At 44.1% G+C, this 25,678-nt stretch overlaps 1 protein-coding gene across 1 annotated transcript in view; it reads left to right on the forward strand.

The window, feature by feature from the left end:
- The first annotated feature begins 6,054 nt into the window (after positions 1 to 6,054).
- Positions 6,055 to 25,678, forward strand: part of ppp4r4 (protein phosphatase 4, regulatory subunit 4) — a 39,369-nt gene continuing 19,745 nt past the window's right edge. The window contains exons 1-8 of the mRNA XM_084440335.1: positions 6,055 to 6,917; positions 8,482 to 8,555; positions 17,071 to 17,173; positions 17,386 to 17,533; positions 18,295 to 18,368; positions 20,014 to 20,120; positions 20,501 to 20,608; positions 23,460 to 23,581. Coding sequence (XP_084296461.1) covers positions 6,828 to 6,917; positions 8,482 to 8,555; positions 17,071 to 17,173; positions 17,386 to 17,533; positions 18,295 to 18,368; positions 20,014 to 20,120; positions 20,501 to 20,608; positions 23,460 to 23,581 — 826 coding nt within the window. The 5' untranslated portion in view covers positions 6,055 to 6,827. The remainder of the gene's footprint in view (positions 6,918 to 8,481; positions 8,556 to 17,070; positions 17,174 to 17,385; positions 17,534 to 18,294; positions 18,369 to 20,013; positions 20,121 to 20,500; positions 20,609 to 23,459; positions 23,582 to 25,678) is intronic.

Below are 25,678 nucleotides of genomic sequence, written 5' to 3' on the forward strand. Positions count from 1 at the left end.
GGTTGCCATGATTGGATCTAGATGTGATGGATTACGAAGAAATGAAACGGTCAGCTTTTTGCATCAACGCACATCAATCTATAGTTGCAGTAGTATCATGTGCAAAAAACACGAGAAAAGCAAGAACTGGGCATTGCCTAATGACTTTAACCTGAGTTCGCCAGCATTACAGTTTGAACAAAACAAGCCATAAATTGACATGTGAAGCTTTAACTTGTCTGTGTCACCTCACTATCAGTACATAGATTCTCAGAAGAGTCTTTATTACAGTCAGAAACATCTGCATCCTTCTACCCCAAATTAAAGGGAAAAACAAGCTTCTTTTTTTTTTTTTTTTTTTTTTAAATCATGGAGTGCCCCTTTAAGGATTATAGAATCAAGCTTTTTAGCCATAGCATAGCATTCCAGAACACATGTGTTTTCCTTTGGGGCAAAATCCACTTTTCAACCAACCATGATACTAAGAATATTATCACTGCTTTGTTATAGTTTTATTTTTCTTGATTGGGGTACAGTTGTGTTGTCTGATCAGTGCAAAAACACTTTACTCATGATATTCAGACGTGGAATTGCAATAGTGATGATTGCTCTGCATCAGTACAACTCTAACATTACTACCTATAAATACAGTGACAAGATTATATACCAAATACTGTATGTACACATCATTAATCAAATCCATGCAATATCTTGGCATTTCCATGACATCTATCTAATATTAACACTGTACCTTATCATTCAATCATAGTACTTACTTATTTACTACACAGTGTTGTAACTTGCTGTTTTGGAAAATGTATGAACAGTTGTTTTTTTTACTGTATGTTTTTGTTAGCTATAGCAGTTCATTTATTAGCCTCATTATTATATTGATGTTAGTAGGTAGTGCAGTAAAGTAAGTAAGTTGAAAAATATTTCCAGAGAACCGACCGAATCTTAATGTCTTACACTTTCTGCAATATGATATGATGTAGGTATCAAACAGGTAACTTGATGACACGGAATGAAAACATGCAATATATTCTTACTGTTGTCTCAGCCAGAGCAGACTTGGTATTAACAGACTACGGTCCTTGTCAAAGTTGTGAAGTAATAAGGGATTTAAAAAGGTCCTTGACTCTCAGGTCTTTCCATTGAATGAGGCAAAGCAGCAATATACCGCTTAATAACGTACAGTATGTGATATACGTTACAGTACCATGGAGTCTGATTTCACCTGATGTAACTTGTTTTGCTTGAGCCTGTCTTGGAATAGGAATGCCCTACTTCAGACTTGGCTCAGAAGATGCTGATACCTTATTCTAGTTATATATTCCAAGAGGTCTGATTTCACCTTACGTAGGCTATTTATATCATATTCCAAGGGGATGTTATTTGTATTCCAAGGGCTCTAAGTCCATGTTGCAGGATGGTACAGTATATTCCAAGAGTGTGATTTCATCAGACTTGTTTTGATCATGTCAGTCTTGGAATAGAAGTGCCCCACTTTAGACTTGGCACAGAAGATGCTGACAATTTATGTGTTGTTTACTGTTAGATAGTAAGACATTTATAAGAAATGTGTTAAGAGTTCATAAACTACTAAAGCATGTTAATAAAAGTCTTATTACTTTCATATACATACTTATTTTACCATTACTTATGCAGTTTATTATGCATGTTATGCATTTTGCAGGTACCGCATCTAAAGTGAGAACAGTGCCTGAGTAAGGTTAACATATTTTGTGTGAATGATAAATCACTTGCAAGTACACAATGTCTTCTACAGTATGTAGTGCTGTGTACTGTATTTAACCCTCTCCTGATGTAAAAGTCAGAAGACACTGAGATTACAAAACAGTAACACACCTGTAAAAGTAAATGTGACTTATGTGGTTATTCGTCCATAGGCTTATTATATATTATATCCTACAAGCTCACTACGTGCAAGGCTGTAGGTGCATCCAATTCCAAATTAGAGCGCGCCTCAGGCAGCCATGATACAATATCAACTGTCTGGCTGTCAAAACTGTTTGCCAACAAAGCGGTTAATGTTATGCTAGCCAGCTATTTTTCCTAAATAAATGTGATTATTGTTTGGTATTAATTCGTGAACGACATTGTTTGAATGACAGTATTGTAGCAAGTTAGCAAGCTAGCCTAGTTTACAGAGCTCTATTAATCTGTTGCCTTTGTTGCTTTTCTGTGCAAAGGCCCTACATTGTTGTGACATCTGCTAGAGTGTGATAGATGACATGTCAGGCCCAGAGAATCAATTGTCTGAGCAAATACTGGATCAAAAACCTGCTTCCAAACATTAGCACTGCATTTAGATGAGTCATTTCTGGTCCCCTGCTAGGATGCAAAGACATGTCCTGAATGATGAACTTGGGTCAAAGCTGTCATCTCGCCCTGTCCCTGCTGTTGACACAATCCTGACAGGATGACTAATGGCACTCAGAGAGGAGCTGCAGGAACAAGATTTCCTTCCCGACATCCTAAAATTACTAGTTTAGCCTTAACATGCTGCCCTGCAAGGGAGAGAGATAGAATGAAACAAGCCTTTCTCTGGCAGATTCACAACATGTCAATATTATATATATATATATATATATATATATATATATATATATATATATGCATGATATATATCTGTGTCAGATGTAATCTCCTAATTCATGTTACTTCATAAAGTTGTCAGCAATGGTTTCACAAGTGTAGGTCAAGCATGCATCAAATGGTGAATGAGTGCTTGTTTTGTAATGAAAAATAATGATGAAATATTCATGTTCAATATTCATTCAATGTTCATATTGCTGTGAGGTCATGTGAGGGGATATGACCTAGAGTCTAGACTACAGAAGCATTTTGTTTTCCCCACACCGGCATGTGTTATTCAGGGGCAAGGCCACTGGACTGATGCCCAAACGATGGCTTTGCACTTCTCCCATTGACTTTGACTGGGCTTAGCAGGTGTCACAGGGGTTCAGCTGCTTTATGTACGACTTGATATGAGAGTCCCACGTAGCACGGTGTCCTGTAATGTCATGTCATGTGCAGTATATGGAGTGTGTTTAGGGGGTGAGTGTAACCCAATTGAGTTGGATAAACTCACTCCACTAGTAAAGATAACATCCAGCTGTGTCACCAAATAGCTAACTTTTCGATGACGTAGCTGGTTAGAAAGGCAGTTGGGAGTCAGAGGTCCTGAGTTTGAGACCCAGTGTCTACATAACTATCATTTACTCTAGTGAAAACTATATAATATAAATACATGACTTCTGAATCTGAAGCTTTCACATGCTGGGACATGGAACATTGCACATGGTGCATCCAGACTATCCCCACACCATGATCAGGAAATAAATGCTAAACATTTTGGCTTGTTTTTATTCAGGAGTAAATTGTTTTGTTGTCGTTTTAATACATTATTATTTTACACATTTTTCATCTGACAGTGCATCTTTTGCAACATAATGCAATATAATGTTTCATATATAAATCTTAACCAAATCATTTACTGTCAACATGTTTTCATACTTGAACAAGGGGACATGCAGATACTTTTCTCAGGCTTTAATAACAATTTCTTGCAATGGGAAACTAATAGGACACAAGCTGACTTATAGTGCAGTATGTGGATACTAAAAAATAGAAAAACAATTTAATTACAGTATAGTATAGTAAAAGGCAGTGTGGTGAGCTGGGTACTAAGATACTGTAGCTAATTTTTGAATGTCTGTTGTATAACACTATATTTGCCCTTACAGTAGGCCTATACTCTTAAATAGGCTGCTGTATCAGTCACCATCCACCAGGTGGTAGTGTTGTCAACATTAGGCCAAAGTCTTCAGGAAAAGAGCTCCGGGGGTAATATTTCTAGACTGTATTGATGTTTTAATGGAGAGCTGGCAGTCCATTCCCATAGTCTACTATATCATCAGTTTTGATAGGTCTATAATTTAATTCATGAGAAGTACTGTAGGCTATCTGAGGTCGAGTATCTGAGTTGTGTGGTCACATGAGTGCACATGATTGCAGGTTAAAGTTGAATTAGTGTACTTACTGAAAGCAATATACTTGCTGAAACTATTTTAAACTTGCATTACGCTATTAAACCCCTAAATTAGCCTAATGGATGTCGGAGACTACATTTCATTCACAGTTTGGACATTATCTGAGAGCATTTATATATATTTCTCTTCATCTCACTTTATTCATTCACATTGTTTTCTTGCTTTTTATCTTTATTTTTTCCCTCCATCGCTTTGCCCCCGACTTATTTAAATTATTTGGCTAAGAGTCTACGATTTACGCAATTCAATATCCAAAATATAGTGACATCTTTCAGCAACATTGACAATAATAATTATTATGAGTCAGTTCCATCCAGTAAACAGCAGGTATAGGCTATGATGTAATGCATGTGCAATAGCCCATGTCAGTGTTGAGTGCTGATTAGCCCATGTCAGTGTTGAGTGCTGATTAGCCCATGTCAGTGTTGAGTGCTGATTAGCCCATGTCAGTGTTGAGTGCTGAATAGCCCATGTCAGTGTTGAGTGCTGATTAGCCCATGTCAGTGTTGAGTGCTGATTAGCCCATGTCAGTGTTGAGTGCTGAATAGCCCATGTCAGTGTTGAGTGCTGAATAGCCCATGTCAGTGTTGAGTGCTGATTAGCCCATGTCAGTGTTGAGTGCTGATTAGCCCATGTCAGTGTTGAGTGCTGATTAGCCCATGTCAGTGTTGAGTGCTGATTAGCCCATGTCAGTGTTGAGTGCTGATTAGCCCATGTCAGTGTTGAGTGCTGATTAGCCCATGTCAGTGTTGAGTGCTGATTAGCCCATGTCAGTGTTGAGTGCTGAATAGCCATGTCAGTGTTGAGTGCTGATTCAATAGCCCATGTCAGTGTTGAGTGCTGAATAGCCCATGTCAGTGTTGAGTGCTGAATAGCCCATGTCAGTGTTGAGTGCCGAATAGCCCATGTCAGTGTTGAGTGCTGATTAGCCCATGTCAGTGTTGAGTGCTGATTAGCCCATGTCAGTGTTGAGTGCTGATTAGCCCATGTCAGTGTTGAGGGCTGATTAGCCCATGTCAGTGTTGAGGGCTGATTAGCCCATGTCAGTGTTGAGTGCTGAATAGCCCATGTCAGTGTTGAGTGCTGATTAGCCCATGTCAGTGTTGAGTGCTGATTAGCCCATGTCAGTGTTGAGTGCTGATTAGCCCATGTCAGTGTTGAGTGCTGAATAGCCCATGTCAGTGTTGAGTGCTGATTAGCCCATGTCAGTGTTGAGTGCATTAGCCCATGTCAGTGTTGAGGGCTGATTCAACCATGTCAGTGTTGAGTGCTGATTAGCCCATGTCAGTGTTGAGTGCTGAATAGCCCATGTCAGTGTTGAGTGCTGATTAGCCCATGTCAGTGTTGAGTGCTGATTAGCCCATGTCAGTGTTGAGTGCTGAATAGCCCATGTCAGTGTTGAGTGCTGATTAGCCCATGTCAGTGTTGAGTGCTGATTAGCCCATGTCAGTGTTGAGTGCTGAATAGCCCATGTCAGTGTTGAGTGCTGAATAGCCCATGTCAGTGTTGAGTGCTGATTAGCCCATGTCAGTGTTGAGTGCTGATTAGCCCATGTCAGTGTTGAGTGCTGATTAGCCCATGTCAGTGTTGAGTGCTGATTAGCCCATGTCAGTGTTGAGTGCTGAATAGCCCATGTCAGTGTTGAGTGCCGAATAGCCCATGTCAGTGTTGAGTGCTGATTAGCCCATGTCAGTGTTGAGTGCTGATTAGCCCATGTCAGTGTTGAGTGCTGATTAGCCCATGTCAGTGTTGAGTGCTGATTAGCCCATGTCAGTGTTGAGTGCTGATTCAACCAAAAGGCTTCATTCCTTCACCAGGCGGCCGGACGCTGCTGTAGCATGTCGTCGCCATGGCAACGTGTTTAGTTGCTGCAGTGCGTTTGCGTGGCTGCGTGTGCGTGTGCGTGTGCGTGGATCAGGTGTCTCTGCCATACGAGCGTCGCCTTGGCTTATACTATGTTTTTCTTCATTATATTCGGTTTGGGACTATGAATCAGGTTTTCATCTAGTTAATTTAGCATGCCAACATACATGATCTGCACTCATTTCAACTCCAGGCTTAAGGCTAGCTTGCTAAGCTAACTTGAATCCCCTGCTAGCTACTGTAGCTAGCACTAGCTAATAAGCAAGCCAGGCTTATATAATTCGCTTGCACTTGCTTGAATTTGTTGTTGTAGAGCTAGTTACATTTCATCTTTGCAGTTTTTTTAGCTGCTTGTTTTTGAGAGAGGCAATGGAGAACTTTCATCTGTCAGAAAGAACATGTCACTTGCCAACAAACAGGTCAGAACCACATGTATAGCACTAGGAAGTTTTTTTGTCAACATTTTTTATCTTCATTAGTAGCTAGCTGATTGTTTTTTTTGTACCCGTTAGGTAGGGCTCAGATGTGAGCCAGGCAAAGTAGGCTAGCTATTGCTAGGAGAGGAATTCAAGCAATTTAACAAGTGCTTCTTCACCATCAAATAGTGACTATTGGCGACCTTGCAAATGTTTATGAGGCATATTACAACTATAGCTACTGTGTGGTTTTCTTTTTTTAAAACACGGCGGGAGGATTATAATGCGCTTTTTTGGATGAACTGTTCAGGATCCCATCCATGCGACCCATCTCATTGTAAGGCATTGTAACACATTCCTTGTGGGTGGGACAGTTTTTCCCCCAAATCAAAGAATTCATCTCACTCATTCACAGTGTGGAGCCATGGCCGTGACACGGCTTTAACACTTGCAGCCGCATTTCCATTAAGGAGACTAGTTGTTCCTCAGAAACATGACTTTGAACCAGGCCAGTCTGTTTGGACAGGTTGAGGATCTTCAGGACTTGACGTTCATCGAAAGACCTATACGCAGGAGTCTAAAGGTATTTCACAACAAAGTTCATCTTTCTATGTCATATCTTTAGGACAGGTGTTTTGTCGAGTTCATTAAATCCGAAATATGACTAGATCCATCATTTGGTGTAAATGATTCATAAAAGCAGGGAAATGATAGCTCGCTTTTATTTTAGTCATGCCTATTATATTCCATTGAAGATGAATTTCATGCCAGTTTGAATCTCTATTTTCATGGCGAAATGCTTTAACATTCATCATCATTACGGCATTCCACATTTTAATTTCAAAATCATTACAGAGGCTGCCCCTGCGTGAATTAATGTGTGACTTGTACCGCGAGTAACCGATACAGCGGGGGTTACCCACACGTTGTGCTTATTGCGTGACGCAGTTTAGTCAGCTGTCTGCATCACTGGTTCACTCCTCTCTCCAACACTGCGGAGAGGCATTTGCACAATGAGGATTTCCTCATGTCTAATAGCGTCCACTTGCTTGGGTCTGGAACAAATGCTATTGAAGTCTCGGTGCTTGAAATGCACAGTCCGTATAGTTCGATTCCCCCCTCACTGACCAATGTCAGTCTAATTGACATTAAAACAAACATTTCCAAATTATACTTTGATCCCCCCACCTCCCTCTCTCTCTTTTGAAAGGCGTGCAATAGTGCCAGGCTGGTGTATTATCTGTCACCGGAGTCGGCAGTCTACTGTATATCGGATTGTGTACGCGAGGCATGAACAGTAAGAGAGGGGGTGGGAGTTTTCTGTGCCTGTTTTTTCCCTTGTGTGTGGAGGAGGATCCAGAGCAAGGCATCTCGGATAATACGAGAAGCCTTCACGTAAGAGACTACGCACGCCCACACTCCCGTGGCTCCCACGCAACTCTCCCACGCAAGCAGGGGGGGGGGGGGGGGGGGGATGGAGTCAGTCACATTGTGATTCACTGCAACCCCCTCTCTTTTTTGGAGCTGAGTCATTTCAGCCAGAGCCCTTTCTGAGTCCAGTCCATTTGGTAAATGGTAAATGGACTGCACTTATATACTGTAGTGCTTTGCTTGTAGAGATCTCCCAATCTTAATGGGATTTCCTGGTAAAATAATGATAAAATAAATAAATCCAAAGCACTTTACAATGAAGGCCTCTCATTCACACACACACTCACACAGCAATGGTGGCAGCTGCCATGCAAGGTGCCAGCTTGCTCATTTAGAGCAATTTGGCTTTCAGCGTCGTCTTGTGCAAGGACACTTCGACATGCTGTCAGGAGGAGCCAGGATTCGAACCGCCAACCCTATGATCATTGGACGACCCGCTCTACCTCCTGACCTATAGCCACCCCAGTTCCCAACCCACCTGAATCCACCCTCAACCCGATGCCCCTTCACTCTCACCCCTCAGCCGGTGTCAATGACAGTGCAGTGTTGGCTGAGGCCATAATGTACAGTAGTTGCCTCTGTGTTCTTGTGTTCGTGTGAATGTGCGTGCACTAATGTGCATGTGTGTTTTTTGTCAGCAGCAAACTGGATGAAGGGATTGTCAACTATCTGTTTTAATGAGACAAAGAACAAATAGTCTTCCCTGCTCTTTTCAGACTGCTGAAGAGATTGACAAGCTGACCGTGGATGAAGATTTGAATGACATCGAGAGGGCAGTTTATCTTTTAAGGTAGGGAAAAAGAGTACATGGGTAAAGGGTGCTGTTGTTATGAAAGAAACTGTAATGAAGGAGAATTAACATGAAATGTCTTTCTGGATATTTAGACTGCATACTCAAGGTCCTCAGTGATTTAATGATCAGTCACTGCCTTGGAGAGAGTGGAGTTCAAACAGCAGTAGTATGCAGTATGCAGATGACTGTTCAGGGTTACCAATGAACACTGAATGAGCATCACATGTTGTCTGCACACTATGGCATTTTGTTTAACAATTGCACTTGTTGGTCCTGGTGAAATTTTAATTATTATTTTTATTTTATTATTATTATTATTTTATCTGGTGAAATTTTGACCGCTGGCCACAATTCATTTTTCACATTGCCAAGTGGGGGGCATTTTGCTTTGTACATACCAAAACTGGTACCACTTTACATTACAGCTCTGTAATAACAGGGTAATAACAGGGTAATAACAGGGTAATACCAGGGTAATAACAGGGTAATACCAGGGTAATACGATGGGTAATAGTAGTTACCTGTGCAGTAGTTACTACGGTAATAGCATGTCGGTCTACATTATTACTAGGAAATTACCAGTAAATACCTACTAGTAGTAGTTACAGTACCTGTGTAGTAATCCCTTCATAACATCATATTTAAGCCCATCATTTGTTACATAGAAATAGAGACGGTAGTTTCTATGTAATAATGTGGAATCAGAGCTGGAGAATGCAACCTTGTCAGTTTCTATTTAATTCCATGGTTATATCCTTCCTAAAATCCCAACGAAGCTCATGGTCTGCTACCTGGAAACAGATATGGTGGTTTCTATGTAATAACATGGAATCAGAGCTGGAAAATGCAACATTACCCGTTTCTATTTAATTCTATGATCATATCCTTCCTATTCTGAGTACCCACGGCAAGAACCTCTGGGAACAAGCTGTGATATTCAGTCAGAGGTCAGCCCAGAACCCTGGCGTTTGATCGAGCCCATTCATCCTCTAACAACGTCAGTCAGATGTGTTCCTGTTTGAAGATGTTTCCGAATATGAGAAGCCCCCGTTGGCTCGTCCTCGTCCTCTTCCTGTCTAGACATTTCAGTCAAAGAGAACTCTATAGATCTCCCTAAGGCGCTGAGCCAGTCTGCAGGTTCCTAATGGAGCTTTTGGCTGTTATCAAAGTTGCATGGCCGGGCTCGGATTACAGGAGAGATGGGGCTTAAGGTTTTATTTTGGTAACATTGCATCTTGCAGACCATTTGTCCAAGTCATAGTACATTCAAAGGTTAAAGGGGTAGGATACTGTGCTCGTATCAGTTTTCAAACACGAGGCACATTATGGGGTATTGGATGACTAACATATTGAAGTTTGATAATGTTTGATAAAGTTTCTCGTTTCATTTGTGTCTCCTTTTTAGGAGGGGTGCAAAGAGTAAGTAAGTAAGTAGCCTTGAGAACCAATGGTTCTTGAGCCTAGTGGCCCATAGGGCAGGAGCCTATCTCCTGTTTCTGTAGCGAGAGGCAGCTTGATGTACAGGTACACCCCCTGGACATGACGCTAGTATGTCACAGGGAATTACCCCCGATCCAACCCTTGATGCTGACTGCCAAGCAGGGAGGAATTGGGTACTATTTTTTATAGTCTTTGGTATGACTCATGGCTCAAAGCAAAAGGTTTAGCTGTCTATACACTCCTCCAACATGGGTTGGTAGATGACTAGCCTCATTTGAAGATGTGGTTCGTTTCAAGGACCCTAAATCCATAAATTCCATTTGGCATTTATTGGTTTGCATTGCAACAGTAAATCATTATCAATCTTAGCGAACTTATCTTATCACAGTGTTTTGCAATATACACTATATGGACAAAAGTACTGACTTCACAAATGCTCTTCTAGATGAATGGGCATAAATTCCCATGGACACACTCCAAAATCTTGTAGAAAGCCTTCCTAGAAGAGTGGAAGCTATAAAAGCTACAAAAGGGGGACCAAATCCATATTAATGCCTATGAATTTAGAATGGGATGTCATAAAAGCTCCTGTAAGTGCAATGTGTAGGTGTCCCAATACGTTTGTCCATATAGAGTATTTACTTACTGTAGTAGGATAATAAAGTAAGCAAGCAAGTAACAAAAACCTTTGCCATTCTTCCGAAGGGTGAGGCAGCTTGATTTACAAGTACTGGATAGATGATTATCTGTCACAGGGATGGACTACTACAGGGTCTGTTTACTAGTGTAGTAGGTAGGCCCTACAGTACTGTATGTGCTTGGATCGGTTTATTTCATAACAGTACGGTAGTGCACATTAGGAGACGAGGAGTTGAAAACAGGCTTTGCTTTTCATCTTCCCATCTTTCACAGGAGACTCAAAACCCATCTCTAGGGTACACCTAGGCTCCTCCCCCACCTCGTACAGTAACACTCCAACTCATTGTTACCCAATGTAACTTAAACTTTTGGTAAACATACAGCCTATATTTTCTATCACCGTGACTGCTGGTGGCACTGGTTCTTATTGAAGGCTCTACAGATGACTGCGATGTACAGTCGGCTCACTTACTCTAGACAAAAATACTTATTCTAAGTCGCTTTCGATTTCCCACTCTTTAACCTACAAAACTGAATTCTGAATTTGTCTATTTCTGAGCTAATTAAGTAGAAGATTGGTTTGGCAACTCCCACAGGCAGAAAACTAGTTCTCAGAACAATTTGATTGCTGCTGTTGGCTTTTACACAAATTGATGATGAAGCAAGATGCCACGGGAATGGATGTGTCTGCATGTGTTAGTTTGTGTGTGTGTGTGTGTGTGTCTTAAGTGGAAGTGCACTTAGGCCTGAGAATATACACTCCACTAAAAATAAAGATTTATGACTACCTACAGTATGGTGTAGGCCAAACATATTATCCCAGACTCATGGTGTCAAATAGCTACAGTAGGTCTAATGTAACTTGAAATCGAGTTACAGTGTAAAATTGAGTTACAGTGTACAGTTTACTTGGGTGTGTTTGATCAAGTGAAAATGCCTTCAATATACTATACTCTGGCAATTTCATCTCCCTTGTTGTAGATGTTGAGCACCAAAGATTCTAAAATAAGCTACAATATGGGGTGCAGAGTTCATGTTGATAATCTTGTGAACTTCTTTCACGGCCTGACTTCTTTACGTACATGTTTGGCTTTCCTGGACCATATCAACGTGCCACTGAATGTGTTTGAAGAAGGCTCTGGGATGTTTACCTCTGGTAAACTCTGCTCCAATAGCCCCCCATCCATCAAAGACATGAGGCCTTATTTTGGTGAATACTACACCGTCTGTAACACAGACGCGAACCGGTGGCACTTTAAGGCATGGCCAACGCGATATCGACTGAGGACGACAGCGCACTCTCAGCGCATTGATAAAAACGGTTGGATTAAAACTAATAAAATAGACATGGGTGTGGTAGGGGTTTGGTTTCACAAAGGCTAATCGCCACACCTGGGGTGAGTTCAATCTGAAAACAGTACGCACCGTTTTGCTACGGTTTCCAGATCGGACGACATGTTTCCCCGAAACGGTGTGCAACAAGGTGGTTTTTCTCTCGTTTGGTGGGTGTGTCAGAGATGTTACCCAATCAGCAGACTGATAAGCCCCACCGTATCTTCTCAGCTGCCATAGGTGCAACGCTTGTGTAACACACAGGGTGGTCAACTCACCACCATTTCCGTTTCAATAAATGTTTTGCAACTCTTTGTCTGGTCTGAACTCACCCGTTTTCCATCCTTTTAAATAACAGTGCCCCAACGCTATAGAATTGGCAATTTCCTGATGACAGTTTTGCATGGCTACGCCAGGGACGCTCCCCAAAAACAGAACACACAGGGCTTTATTGTAATGTACTGTACCACCCGACCTGTCCAAACATCTGAAGCGTTTTTAACATGCCAACGGTTCTCTCGATCACTGATCTAGCCCGGGGAAAAAGACGACGTACTGTACGTTGTGTACAGTAGGTGTTGTGGTAACTATGCAGGCTACAGCATAATCAGGACGATTGACAAACACAAGCGTCACCCTGGAATGTGCATCTCAAACCACCTGGATATTACTGGAGCGGACCCCTGATCCACACAGGCGAAATGATCCCGTGATACCACCATACCATCAGATGGTGCGCGCAACAGTTAAGAAATCTCACGTATACATTATTTGCCGGCTTAATCAGTCTGAAGATGCAGATCATCTTGGTTTTCTCAAACATAAGCTTTAGCACTATATGCCACCAATCCCAGCGGAGACAATTGCCAAACTCGGCGGAGTTGAGAAAAAGGGTGGCAGACGAAACTGGCAGTTGGCCAGCGCTAGGGCATGACGCCACTTAGCGAAAATAGGGCTCTCAGTCTCATGATTCTGGCTGTGGTTCAGGACGCAGAGTGGGTCTCAAATGCCGATCATGCTGCAGTTGAATTGCAGTATAGAATGTTTTTGTTTTTTTTACTTTTGAAGATAGTTAGAAGATAACGATCTGAAGGCTCTTTTCCAGGCTTTTTTGTCAGTCGTCCTCCAGCAACCACCCAGGAATTCCCTCAGGCCTTGAGCTCACACACTGAAACCGAGACCTCAACAACTCCCAAGTGCCAGATTGTCGGCTAAACGCGCTAACGTTGCGCTGTACGGCCTAGTGGCCCTTTAATAAGCCCCAAAATATAGCGATTGAATTTGTTTTGCGCTACGGTATTTGACGGGCTTTGTGTGAGCGGGCTTTCGGTTGCGCTGCTTAATCGCCGAGATCCCCTGTCCCATTCTGATGGAGGGAAGTGGGAGACAGATGGACGGTCGTCCTCCTTTGTCTGTCCACAGCTACTGTATGGCGGAGATGTCCACCACCTGATGGCTCGTGTCCTGCTGGAGGAGCTCCACAGAGAGAGGGGAAGAGCAGGAGCCCAGGCAAAGCTGTGGCCAGTAATGTCTAACAGATTGCTTGGAGAGAGTAAAGCTTCAGCAGGTCAAGGGTCAAATTCAATCCCTGTCTTTCTTTAAACCGCCTCTCTTCCTCTGCCGTCATGAAACAGCCGGATCATTGAGGCTTGAAAGGCGGACGTCTAGGCCAGCTGTTACGAGCGTTTGATCGAGACGGTCGATAATTACAGTGCATGAGCTACAGTATGAATGTATCTTCACAATTAAAGATCTCTACACACTTTGTGTGAGCTCTCCATCTTGCTTTTGATTGGCTTAAATGTGACGTAGGAGGCTACTCCTTGTTCTAGGGTGTGTATCAAATGTTAAACCTAAATCAGTCAGTTCAATCATCCCTGATTTGGAGTGTTTTTATCTTCCCTGGCTCACGTCAACGAACGTGCGTGTTTGACGTCAAGGACAATTCGGCAAATGCCAGCGAGCGCGTCGTAGCTTTGTTCCTACTCATACAGATGATGCTACACTTTATTCTGTGTGTGTGTGTGTGTGTGTGTGTGTGGAGGTGTGTTTATAAGGGCTGTCTTAGTACTGTGTTCAGTGTTCGTTCAGGATCTCAGTGAGCCTAGTTTGTCTGGCCTGTGAATCTACAGTCCACGCGTGTTTGACAGCATGCGTTGCAGACAGACAGCCAAAGTGTTGCACACATCCATCTTGTTATATTTTATTGGCACTTTGAAAAGGCAATGATAGGGGGGGGGGTGCCATTTCACGCCAAACCCTGCCAGGCACGAGGAGCTGATCTGACACCACACACACACACACACACACTGACTCTCACACACACACACTGACTCTAGCGATGAGTCAGCGTGTGACAAAAACGCACGCTTGCAGTTTGAAGTCAATTATTGTTAGTCGCTTTGGATCAAAGTGTCAAAGCTAAATAACTGTAATGTAATGTAAAGTTTCCTCACACTTTCATTCGAATTACTGTAGAATTTGCTTTCAGCTTCATTCTACACAGCCAACTGATCGGCATGAAATAACAGGGCTTATGTCTGATGCTCTTCTAAAACCAACAGTTCATGTTCCATGTATCTTCAGAGTCAAACTGGGCGCTTGTGACATTGCCCTACATAAAACCGACATAGTTATTTGCAAGTGGAGGCGCGGAGAGACATGAAGAATCACAGTGGCTGATAAGAGTTTACGCTTGACAACAACCACTTGAGTTGCACCTTGTGACCTAACCAAGCTAAGTCAGTTGTCATACAGTAAGGTGGCAAAAGTTGTCATGACTGCCCACGCATGACCGTGTCAATGCAGGTTCCTGTGACAACGCTACTCACAGTACTGGGTTTATATCCCTGTGAAGAGGGTGGCCATTTCAAGATTCAGAAAACTTTACTGTCTGTCGTGACAGAAAATCATCGGCTCAACAATCAACACAAGTTAGCACAACATAACTCGGACTAAGAACATACAGTACGTTCCTAAAACCTTCCCCTCTGCTGCTTCTGTTACAAAGCGGTTCCTGAAGTATAGTTTCCATGGGTGCTATCAGATTGATTTATTAACAACTGTAGAAATGCCTCGGCCGGCCATAGGACTTTTTCTACAGTTAGGTCTAATGCGTTTAATTTGTTAGCATGGTGACTGCGGTAAAGTACTTTCATGACAACATTCAGGTGGGTGTCGAATGTTCATTGCCTTCAGCCACTTTTCACGGCACCGTATCGTTCTCCAGATGGGTGTATACTATCACCCTTACCTGTAGGGCGTGGATGACTAATGCTCTGGATACGAGAAAGATTCACCGCCTCTAGAGGAGAGTTCACAGCGTGGATTCCACCCTGCAAGGAGCTCCTGTTATATGAAGGAGGCAGGGTGCTCATTAATTCATACATACATTACCACAGAAGGACCTCTCTGCTTATCGGGGGAGAGTGAGTGTGTGTGTGTGTGTGTGAGTGACAGAGAGGGATGGAGGGAGGCTGGGAGGACATGTCAAAGAAATATGAATAACTGTTGGAAGTGTCAGTACTGGCTCCGAAAGCTGCTCACGTCTCTCCCTCCCTCCTTCACAAGGACACGTTCCCTTCTCTCTCCTTCTCTCCTTCACAAGGACATGTTCCCTTCTCTCCTTCCCTCCTTCACAAGGACACGTTCCCTTCTCTCCCTCCCTCCTCTCCCTCAATCACCCGTTTTCTGCTTCGGTTTCTCTTACCAACTACCCGGACCGTGGAGTTTCATAAAGGGCTCTCAACATGCAGGGTGCCTTTCCCAAAACGCCCGGACCACGCCTAATTCCAGTGACATCACCCATCATTTGGTGGAACACACAACCTCGGGAAAGGAAAGTCCACTCAGAACAGTGGCCAGAGCTAAAAGCCCCCCGTACCCCAATCATCCCATGTAACCCAAGCCCCCCCCAGGTACTGCACATGGCTCGTGGTCGCTCACGCTGCAGCCGAGCCGAACCACAAACCACGCGGGGGTGTTTCTTTACCGTCTGAAGGGCTTTCCAGTCCGAATCGGTCCCGGGTCATCCGAGGACGGCGGAGGAGATCAAAGCCCCGCCCCTCCAGGCAGCCGGCTCCCGTTACCACCCCTCCACCGCTCAACACCTGCCCTTTAATTGATTGAAGTCACTCTCACCCCCCCCGCCCTCCCACCCACTCTTCCTAGATACCATCTGGCCTCGCCGTTTTACCTCAAGCTTTTCAAAACACCCGCATAATTGGCATGCGAGCCAAGCGGCGCATTCAACGGGCCCGGCGGCCGTGACCGCGTTCCCCTTCCCTTATCGCTGCGCCGGGCAGCGACCAAAGACGGCTTCTCCTGGTTGTTAACTAACCCTCTGCCAACAAAGGCCACGAGGGAGGTAAGCCTACACTTGAAAAGAAAACGAATACCTGTTTACGCTCCATTATTTAGTGCGACACGGCAGAGGAGACTGATAAGACCGAGAGGGGAACTCTGTCGGGGTTCGGCGTGTGGAGGAGAGATGTGAGGGTTCCCCTGGGGGTCAGGTACAGGCAGGTACATGGAGGTGGGGAGGAGCTGGGGGGGGAGGGGGGGTTCGAGAGGGGAAAGGTCATCTCTGAGATGACCTTTTTTTTTTACCTCTATATTGCTTGATGTGTGCACAATCCAGGAGCTAGTGGAAGAACATTTCACTGCTCATACCTCTATGATGCACGTTACAAATAAAACTGACATTTTTGATATGCTAGAGGCAAAGAGTAAAATATAGTGTACTCATATCCAGTCAAACATGATAGACATCAATGGTCTCTTCTGTAAGCCCAGGCTGGGCCACAACTGTTTCATTGATCATGTACTGAACTTGTTCCCATTGATTGATTGGTTGATTGATTGATTGATTGATTGATTGATTGATTGATTGATTGATTGATTGATTGATTGATTGATTGATTGATCGATCGGTCGATTGATTGATTGCACAAGCTACAGTACTCACACATTGAGTCATTGTTTTGTGCAATATCCCTATAAAAATACATTATTGATGAATGAATAATACAGTCAGTGAATGTGACCCCACCCTAACCCGTGACCCCACCCTAACCCGTGTTGTCTGGTTCCGTCTCCCCAGCTCGGGTCAGGATGTCCAGAGAGCCAGTGTTATAATCAATCTGCCAAACCTGGTGCGTCAGAACCCAGCCGAGACATTCCGCCGGGTCGTGCCAAAAGTCCGGGTAGGTCAACATGTCAGACCTCTCCAATTCCATACTGTACTTCAATACTGTACTGAGACTGAATAAAAAGAAATAGCAATCTTATATCTAACCTCTCTAATCTATAATAATACAAAAGCTCACGAAAAAGACACTGTTGCTAAGAATGCGACCAAAGATGGTTTAATGTCTATCATCTCCAACTCTCTCACCCTCTCTGTCCTCTGACACAGGAAGTACTTCATGTTGCCGGGGGTGACATGCAGCTGGCGGCGGCGGGCTCGTTCCTGACGGTGCTCCAGGATGACATCATCCTAATCCAGACGCACACGCACTCCATCCTCCAGATCGTCCTGCTCAACCTAGACCACCGAGACGCAGGTCAGCATCCCAGGGTTCCCGGCGACAGTTCATGTGAATCTCCAACGGTCGACTCGCACCCGGGTTGAACAGCCCTCAGCACATATCTTTTCTGAAATTCTGAAAATTCAGACCTGTGGTTAGTAAAGTCACCAGACAGTGGATACAGGTCAGCACAGCCTCTCTCCCCACGAGCCACTGTTGGTGTGAGGAGGACAGGAACGTAACCTGCTCACTAAGATTTTAGTTTAAGGATCATGCAGTGCTGGGATAGCGGTAGAGTAGAAGCTTCTAGAGGAGCTGTTGAAAGTGCTTTCTGCCCGGCGTTTTGCCCCCGGTGTGCGAGCGAGGGCGCGAATGTGGCAGTTTGAGTCGGCGACAGCTCTGCTGTTGTGACTCGACTGCCATGGGGGGTCAGGAGGTTGGCAGGGCAACGTGCTCTCTAGCACAGAGAGAATGCACAGGCACCGTAAAACACACATGTCTACCTGTCAAAGACCATGCCTAGCACCGTAAAACACACAGTCTACTTTTCAAAGACCCTGCCTAGCACTGTAAACACATGTCTACCTTTCAAAGACCCTGCCTAGCACTGTAAACACATGTCTACCTTTCAAAGACCCTGCCTAGCACTGTAAACACATGTCTACCTTTCAAAGACCCTGCCTAGCACTGTAAACACATGTCTACCTTTCAAAGACCCTGCCTGGTATTTGCAGTGCAGCATCAATTCTCTGTGCGATGTTTAATTCCTCCATGTTCTGTTTTCTTTCCTCCAACAGTGGTGAGCAACGCGTGGCTGGAGACGCTGCTGTCAGCCATCGACGCTCTACCAAAGGAGACCATCAGGCAGGAGGTACAGAAACGGCAATCGTGAAATTTAATGGTCACCTAACCTTTTTTTTTTGGGGGGGGGGGGGGGGGGATTTCTGCTTTATTATATAGGACAGTGTAGACTGACAGGAAATGTGGGGGAGAGAGAGAGAGAGGGGAGGATATGCAGCTCAAGGCCCGGGCCGGATTTGAACCTGGGCCGCTGCGATAAGGACTAGCCTTCATGTGGTACGCGCCTTAACCAACAAGCCACCTCAGGCGCCCCTCAATTAACCAAGTTGACTGTGCAGGTCCAGTGGACATGTTTAATCTCCAAGTTTGAAAGGAATCGATAAACAGCCGTTGAGACGTACAGTAACACTATATGTTCTTGAAGTTTCACTCCTTTGAAGCGTTTTGGATATGGTCTTGAATTATGAATCATAGTCTACCCTGAACATGGAGGAGGATGACAGCTCCCGGCCAAAGATATTTCAAAAGATCAAGTCAGTGCTCTATCCCCCCAAAAAACATGAACAAGACCAGGTCAGCCTGGCTTAGCCTGATGGGATGCAGTATTACATCCAGCTGTTCTCATGATAGTTCTGGACAAATTCCATTACCTGCCCTGTGCACTTCCCTTTAGGTGGTGAAGTAAGTAGACCAAGACAGTGGCTTATCTGCACTTCTACACGTATTTAATGATAAATAAAAGTGGGAGAGTTCATTAAACATATTTGCGTTTACTAGTTGACTAGCTATTGTGTTTAGCTAGTTAGTGATTACATTTTAAGAAGCTATTTATTTACTTGGAGTTGTGCTTGGTGTTCTGGGTTGAGAACAGACCGTCAGAGTAGGCAGAAGTAGATGGCGATAGCAAGCTGTAAACATACTGTACAATCTCTATTTAGTGTAGGCAAAAGATAATTATAATGAGTGCTTCAATTAAATTAAAATTCAATTAAAAGTGTAATGTTGGTTGATTCAGCTAATGTCATGTTAGCTATATATACTGTAGCTAGCCGCCCAAATTGTCAATTAAATTGCATTATGCATAGCTAGCTTGGATTGGTTTACCAGCCAGCTGGCTAATGTAACTTTACTTGGCATTCAGTTGTTGACAATAAGACATTTGCAATTCTAGTGTCTGATTGGCTCCGCCCATTAGCCCAAAACACCTTATGGAGTGAGTTTACTGTTGGGAAGAGCCTACATGATATAAATAACTAGGATGTAGCCTACATTTTATGAATAACTAGTTATAATGGAGGACATAGCCTACATTATATGAATAGCTAGTTAGTTTACATGCTAAATGTCCATGGCTTTGGAATCAAGATGGAAAATGCAAGAATGCTTATTTAAGAGAGAGAGCTTGCTAGTGTGGATTTCTTAGTGTGTATACTGAGCCCCAACATCGTGAGTCAGACAAAATAACAAGAGCTGTTGGTAAAGAAACTAAACTTGGTAATACTATTCTAGTCTTGGTGGAGCTAACAGGCACATATTCTCTGCTAAAAGGAACGTTAATTAATGATATCTGTTGATTTTTCAAGAGTATAGCAGTAGTACATATTTCATACGTTACCATAGCTAAAAATACACCATTATTGTTCACTATTGACCCAGCGGATAATCCACAGCCAGCTCAACTCTGAACCAGCCTGTCTCATCGTCTGACCCTGCAGATCCTCAGTCCGCTGGTGTCCAAAGCGCAGCTCTCTCAGTCCCTCCAGGCCCGCCTGGCCAGCTGCCGGATCCTGGGGAAAGTGGCCTGCAAGTTTGAGTCTCCCGTGTGAGTTTACCACCCAGTTTGTTCTTCAGAGCACCACACAGACCGTCTGATACCTGCCCAGGGGTGCAGACTTGTCACCTTTAGGTGAAAATAGCCGTTTTTGATCCAAAATAGGTCATTTGTTTGATCTGTGTGTGTACGGGTTTGCGTGTTTGTCACCTTTTTCACCTATGATCGGTTTGCACCTCTGACCAGCTTCTTTTTCACAATACTCTCTAAACGAAAATGATGAAATAATGAAAATAAAGCACCCTGTCATTAATTTGTCGATAAACAAACACACAAACGAAAAAGGTTCATGGTCGTCAAGCGTTTTCTGTTTATTTACTCATTTTCACATTCCTCTTGATGTGCTCCCTGAACGTCACATCCGTTTTCAGAGTGAAGAAGGACCTGCTGCCCCTGGTGAGGTCCCTGTGCCAGGACGTGGAGTACGAGGTGCGATCCTGCATGTGCCGCCAGCTGGAAAACATCGCCAGGGGAATCGGGTAAAAAGGCAGCCCTAAAATTAACTTTATTCAGTCGTGCATTCAACTCATTTTAGTCTCAGGATTAGATCTGGGTTATTTTAAAAACCAAAAGCTACTGAGCTGTTAATGGTAACTGTAACTGAAATGAAAAACATTGGTGAAACTTTGCCTCTTATTACTGAACTATCATAGCTCACACCATGAGATGCACCAAATGGACGATAGTTTTCGACCTGGGGCGTCGTTCCTGCTGACTGTTCATGAAAATGCAGGCTTGATACTACGTATGCCCTCCTTACCTCCCCTGCAAATACCATCCATCTACTGTATCTATCCATCCATCCATCCTTCCCTCCTTCCACCCATCCATTCATCCATCCATTCATCCATCCATCCATCTATCCATCTATCCATCTATCCATCTATCCATCCATCTGTCTATTGATCCCTCCCTCCATCCATCCATCCATCCATCCATCCGTCCGTCCGTCCGTCCGTCCGTCCGTCCGTCCGTCCGTCCGTCCGTCCCTCCATCCATGCCCAACCTGAGCTTAGCTGAATGTCAATGGAGCCTGTCAGTGGTGTGTGTGTGTGTGTGTGTGTGTGTGTGTGTGTGTGTGTGTGTGTGTGTGTGTGTGTGTGACGGGAAGCTTATGGTTCAATCCTACTTGGTCTCGTTGTGCTGTCCTGTGAAATGTAGGCTATTTGCAAACCGAATGTTGAAACAACAGTTACATTTTAAAAAGAACCATTTCACCGACCGCACTACTACTGTAAACTTCCTTAATTCTCCTATGTGCATTACAGTCAAGCAGGGAGATACTGTATGAAGTGCATATTATACCTACGTTATTGGTTACTGTTCTTAACGTATTGAAATCTGTATTTCATTCAGACATCAGTTCTGTTACACAACACACATGATACACAGTTTTTGTTTTGTTTTGTTCCTAAACTTTGAACTTTTGGATGATGCTTATTAATGCCCTGTTGTACATTGATAGAAATGAGTTTCTTCCTTTGACTCTTTAACCTTTAGAGTCATTCCACCGTGTCCATGTGGACACATTAACAGAGCATTTCAGGATGTCTGTGTTTTGTGTTTTCACCACAGTTGTGTTTTTTATGAAGAGTGCATGCAAATCAGTAGAAGTCCATAACAAAACACAACTGTGATTTATCAAAGCAAATCAAATCCTTTATTTAACCAGATAGGCATCATTGAGATTAAACTCTCTTTTTCAAGAGCGATCTGGCCAAGAAGGCGGCAGAAACAAAGTTACAGCAATAAAAGAAACATAAGAACAGACAATGCAGACAGACATACTTTCACAGCAAGAATAAGTTGTAGAGCAAGTTATCAAACACAGTTGCACTGACCAAGAGAACTGGTTTCATAGTCTTTTAAAATGGATTTAAATTCACCCAGTGTAATAAATCCTGGCAATTTCAGGTGCTTAGGGCTTAGCTATGCTGTGCATGTTAGACATGCTAATGAGTCTTCGTCCCCTTGTGACCCAGGCTGGACCATGATAATGAGTCTTCGTCCCCTTGTGACCCAGGCTGGACCATGATAATGAGTCTTCCTCCCCTTGTGACCCAGGCTGGACCATGATAATGAGTCTCCGTCCCCTTGTGACCCAGGCTGGACCATGATAATGAGTCTCTGTCCCCTTGTGACCCAGGCTGGACCATGATAATGAGTCCTGTCCCCTTGTGTCCCAGGCTGGACCATGATAATGAGTCTTCGTCCCCTTGTGTCCCAGGCTGGACCATGATAATGAGTCCTGTCCCCTTGTGTCCCAGGCTGGACCATGATAATGAGTCCTGTCCCCTTGTGACCCAGGCTGGACCATGATAATGAGTCTTCGTCCCCTTGTGACCCAGGCTGGACCATGATAATGAGTCTTCGTCCCCTTGTGACCCAGGCTGGACCATGATAATGAGTCTCCGTCCCCTTGTGACCCAGGCTGGACCATGATAATGAGTCTCCGTCCCCTTGTGTCCCAGGCTGGACCATGATAATGAGTCTCCGTCCCCTTGTGTCCCAGGCTGGACCATGATAATGAGTCTTCGTCCCCTTGTGACCCAGGCTGGACCATGATAATGAGTCTTCCTCCCCTTGTGACCCAGGCTGGACCATGATAATGAGTCTCCGTCCCCTTGTGTCCCAGGCTGGACCATGATAATGAGTCTTCGTCCCCTTGTGACCCAGGCTGGACCATGATAATGAGTCTTTGTCCCCTTGTGTCCCAGGCTGGACCATGATAATGCGTCTTTGTCCCCTTGTGACCCAGGCTGGACCATGATAATGAGTCCTGTCCCCTTGTGACCCAGGCTGGACCATGATAATGAGTCTTCCTCCCCTTGTGACCCAGGCTGGACCATGATAATGAGTCTCTGTCCCCTTGTGACCCAGGCTGGACCATGATAATGAGTCTCCGTCCCCTTGTGACCCAGGCTGGACCATGATAATGAGTCTCCGTCCCCTTGTGTCCCAGGCTGGACCATGATAATGAGTCCTGTCCCCTTGTGACCCAGGCTGGACCATGATAATGAGTCTTCCTCCCCTTGTGACCCAGGCTGGACCATGATAATGAGTCTCCGTCCCCTTGTGACCCAGGCTGGACCATGATAATGAGTCTCCGTCCCCTTGTGACCCAGGCTGGACCATGATAATGAGTCTTTGTCCCCTTGTGACCCAGGCTGGACCATGATAATGAGTCTTCGTCCCCTTGTGACCCAGGCTGGACCATGATAATGAGTCTCCGTCCCCTTGTGACCCAGGCTGGACCATGCTAATGAGTCTTCGTCCCCTTGTGACCCAGGCTGGACCATGATAATGAGTCTTCGTCCCCTTGTGACCCAGGCTGGACCACACTAAGGCAGCGGTGTTACCAGAGCTGGTGGAGCTGGCGCGGGACGAGGGGAGCACGGTGCGCCTGGCCGCCTTCGACACCATCGTCAACCTGCTGGAGATGTTCGACAGCGGTGAGACACTCAATCAATCAATCAATCAACCAATCAATCAATCAATCAATCAAAGCTTTATTTGTATAGCGCATTTCATGCACAGAGGCAACACAATGCGCTTTACAGAGAGCAAGGGGAGGGTGGGCATAGGTCCCACCCCTACATATTCCAGAGGGAAGCAAAAAAACAGTATCACCCAGGGGCCAGAAAGGTGAGCTGTAAAAGTTCTTCCCTGACCCCTCTCAACGAGGCGATCGAGCAAGCTCCTGGAGTATGTTTGTCTACCGGCTAAGAACATTTATAGAGCAATACATTAAATTACAGTTTCAGAGCAAAAAATCACAGACACTCTCAAATCCTCCTACTGTAGAGTCACATAACCTCACGCCAACCTGAAGACATTTTCCTAGCAAACTTCATTCAAGGTCATACAGTCTTATACGATCTTACACATCTCGCTAGTCGTCCAATAAACATTTCATTTCAAACTACGGCGGTTTAATCTCGACTTCAAAGACTTCAGTGAGCCTCATAAAGACGTAACATTTCTCTCATGTAATTTCCCCCGTCTCATTAAAATGCCATAAATCTCATGCATGATTTACAGATGAGCCGTGTCTCCGCTGGGTCCTAGTGCAGCCCTCTCGGGCCTGGGTCACACCGGCTCGTTTCCCTCCCGGTTAACGGGGCTTTCACTTCTCGCTTGCGCCTCACAGTTACACCAACACGGCGTTAGCGTTGGGAAAACCCCGTGAGGTTTCCAGAACGCCGCAAGGGGTGTTTTCGTAATTTTCCTGGAATCCGCCCTCGTGAGCGGGCGAAGGCGATCTCGTTTTGATGATGATGACGCACGTTCGGCTGTTGTACAATTAAATTAGGCTATAACACAACATAGTTTTAAAGCCCAGAATGTGATTGTAGGATTCAATGTGATTGCTTGGCTGAAATACTCTTGTCCGACCAAGATTCTATTAGTCGAGCAAAGCTTGCTAGACAAACAATAGGCTATAGGCTATATGACATTAATAAAATGGACGTGTTTCCTAATTTTAGGATTTATGTTAGGACTGATGACTGATTTGCTTCCATACATAGCCACGGGAGCGTATTTTGAAAGTCCAGCCCAATAGGCTCTGTGCACCAGCTCCACTACTTCCTGAAAGTCACTTGGCATCTTTATTTCCTGTCCTATATGATTGGATTAAGTGATTAATCAGGTGTGCGCTGGGTCTTCCGCACACCTGATTAATCACTTAATCCAATCATATAGGACAGGAAATAAAGAAGCCAAGTGACTTTCAGGAAGTAGTGGAGCTGGTGCACAGAGCCTATCTCTAAAATGCATGATGGTTGCACATCAAAATGTAAAATGTAGGCATATCGTAATTTCGTTTTATTACACTATTCTACTTGATTCTCCTTTGTTCTGCTATTCTAATCTATTCTGTTATTCTTTTATACATTATGAATGTTTATGCCTTATGCATTTTATGCATTATAATAATCACAACCCAATCTCCAAACATACACTAGAGCACTTCCAAAATATATTTTTTTAAGTCTGGCACCGTGGAGTTTTTATTCTCAGATGATTTTGCAAAGACTAGGATCAGGCTGATTTAAAACTCAGACCGGCACCTCTAGCAAAACTCTCATGATTTTATTCACGTATTGTGTAGTGCATTTATTTAAATCATTTGGATCGATGGAGAAAATGAGAGGTAATGGAATATGATCCAGAGTAGAGCAACGTGAGGTCGAGTGGAAGCGAGTTGAGTGGAGGCACCTGGTCTAGCAGGCTTATATCAAAATAAACAACAACAAAACAACAACAACAGGTTGGAGACAGGCAGCACTCAGTAAATGCATTCAAAAGGTTTATTTAGCAACAAATTATTTTCATAGATGAACTGTCAGGGTCTGTTTACAACAGGTACACACATGCCCAGTGTTGCGAATGGTGTTGCAATACGCGTTTCCATGTGACCCTGGTGACTTCTGTCAACGATGATAAAACGTTCCGTGTAACTTGGAGGTCATTCTCGTTCTCATCGTCGTTCTCGCGTCGACGGGGTGTAACCCAGGCCTAAGCCTCGCTAATACTGGCCTGGCACC

The sequence above is a fragment of the Borostomias antarcticus genome (genome assembly GCF_949987555.1).
Source record: "Borostomias antarcticus genome assembly, chromosome: 6".
NCBI classification, from domain to species: domain Eukaryota; kingdom Metazoa; phylum Chordata; class Actinopteri; order Stomiiformes; family Stomiidae; genus Borostomias; species Borostomias antarcticus.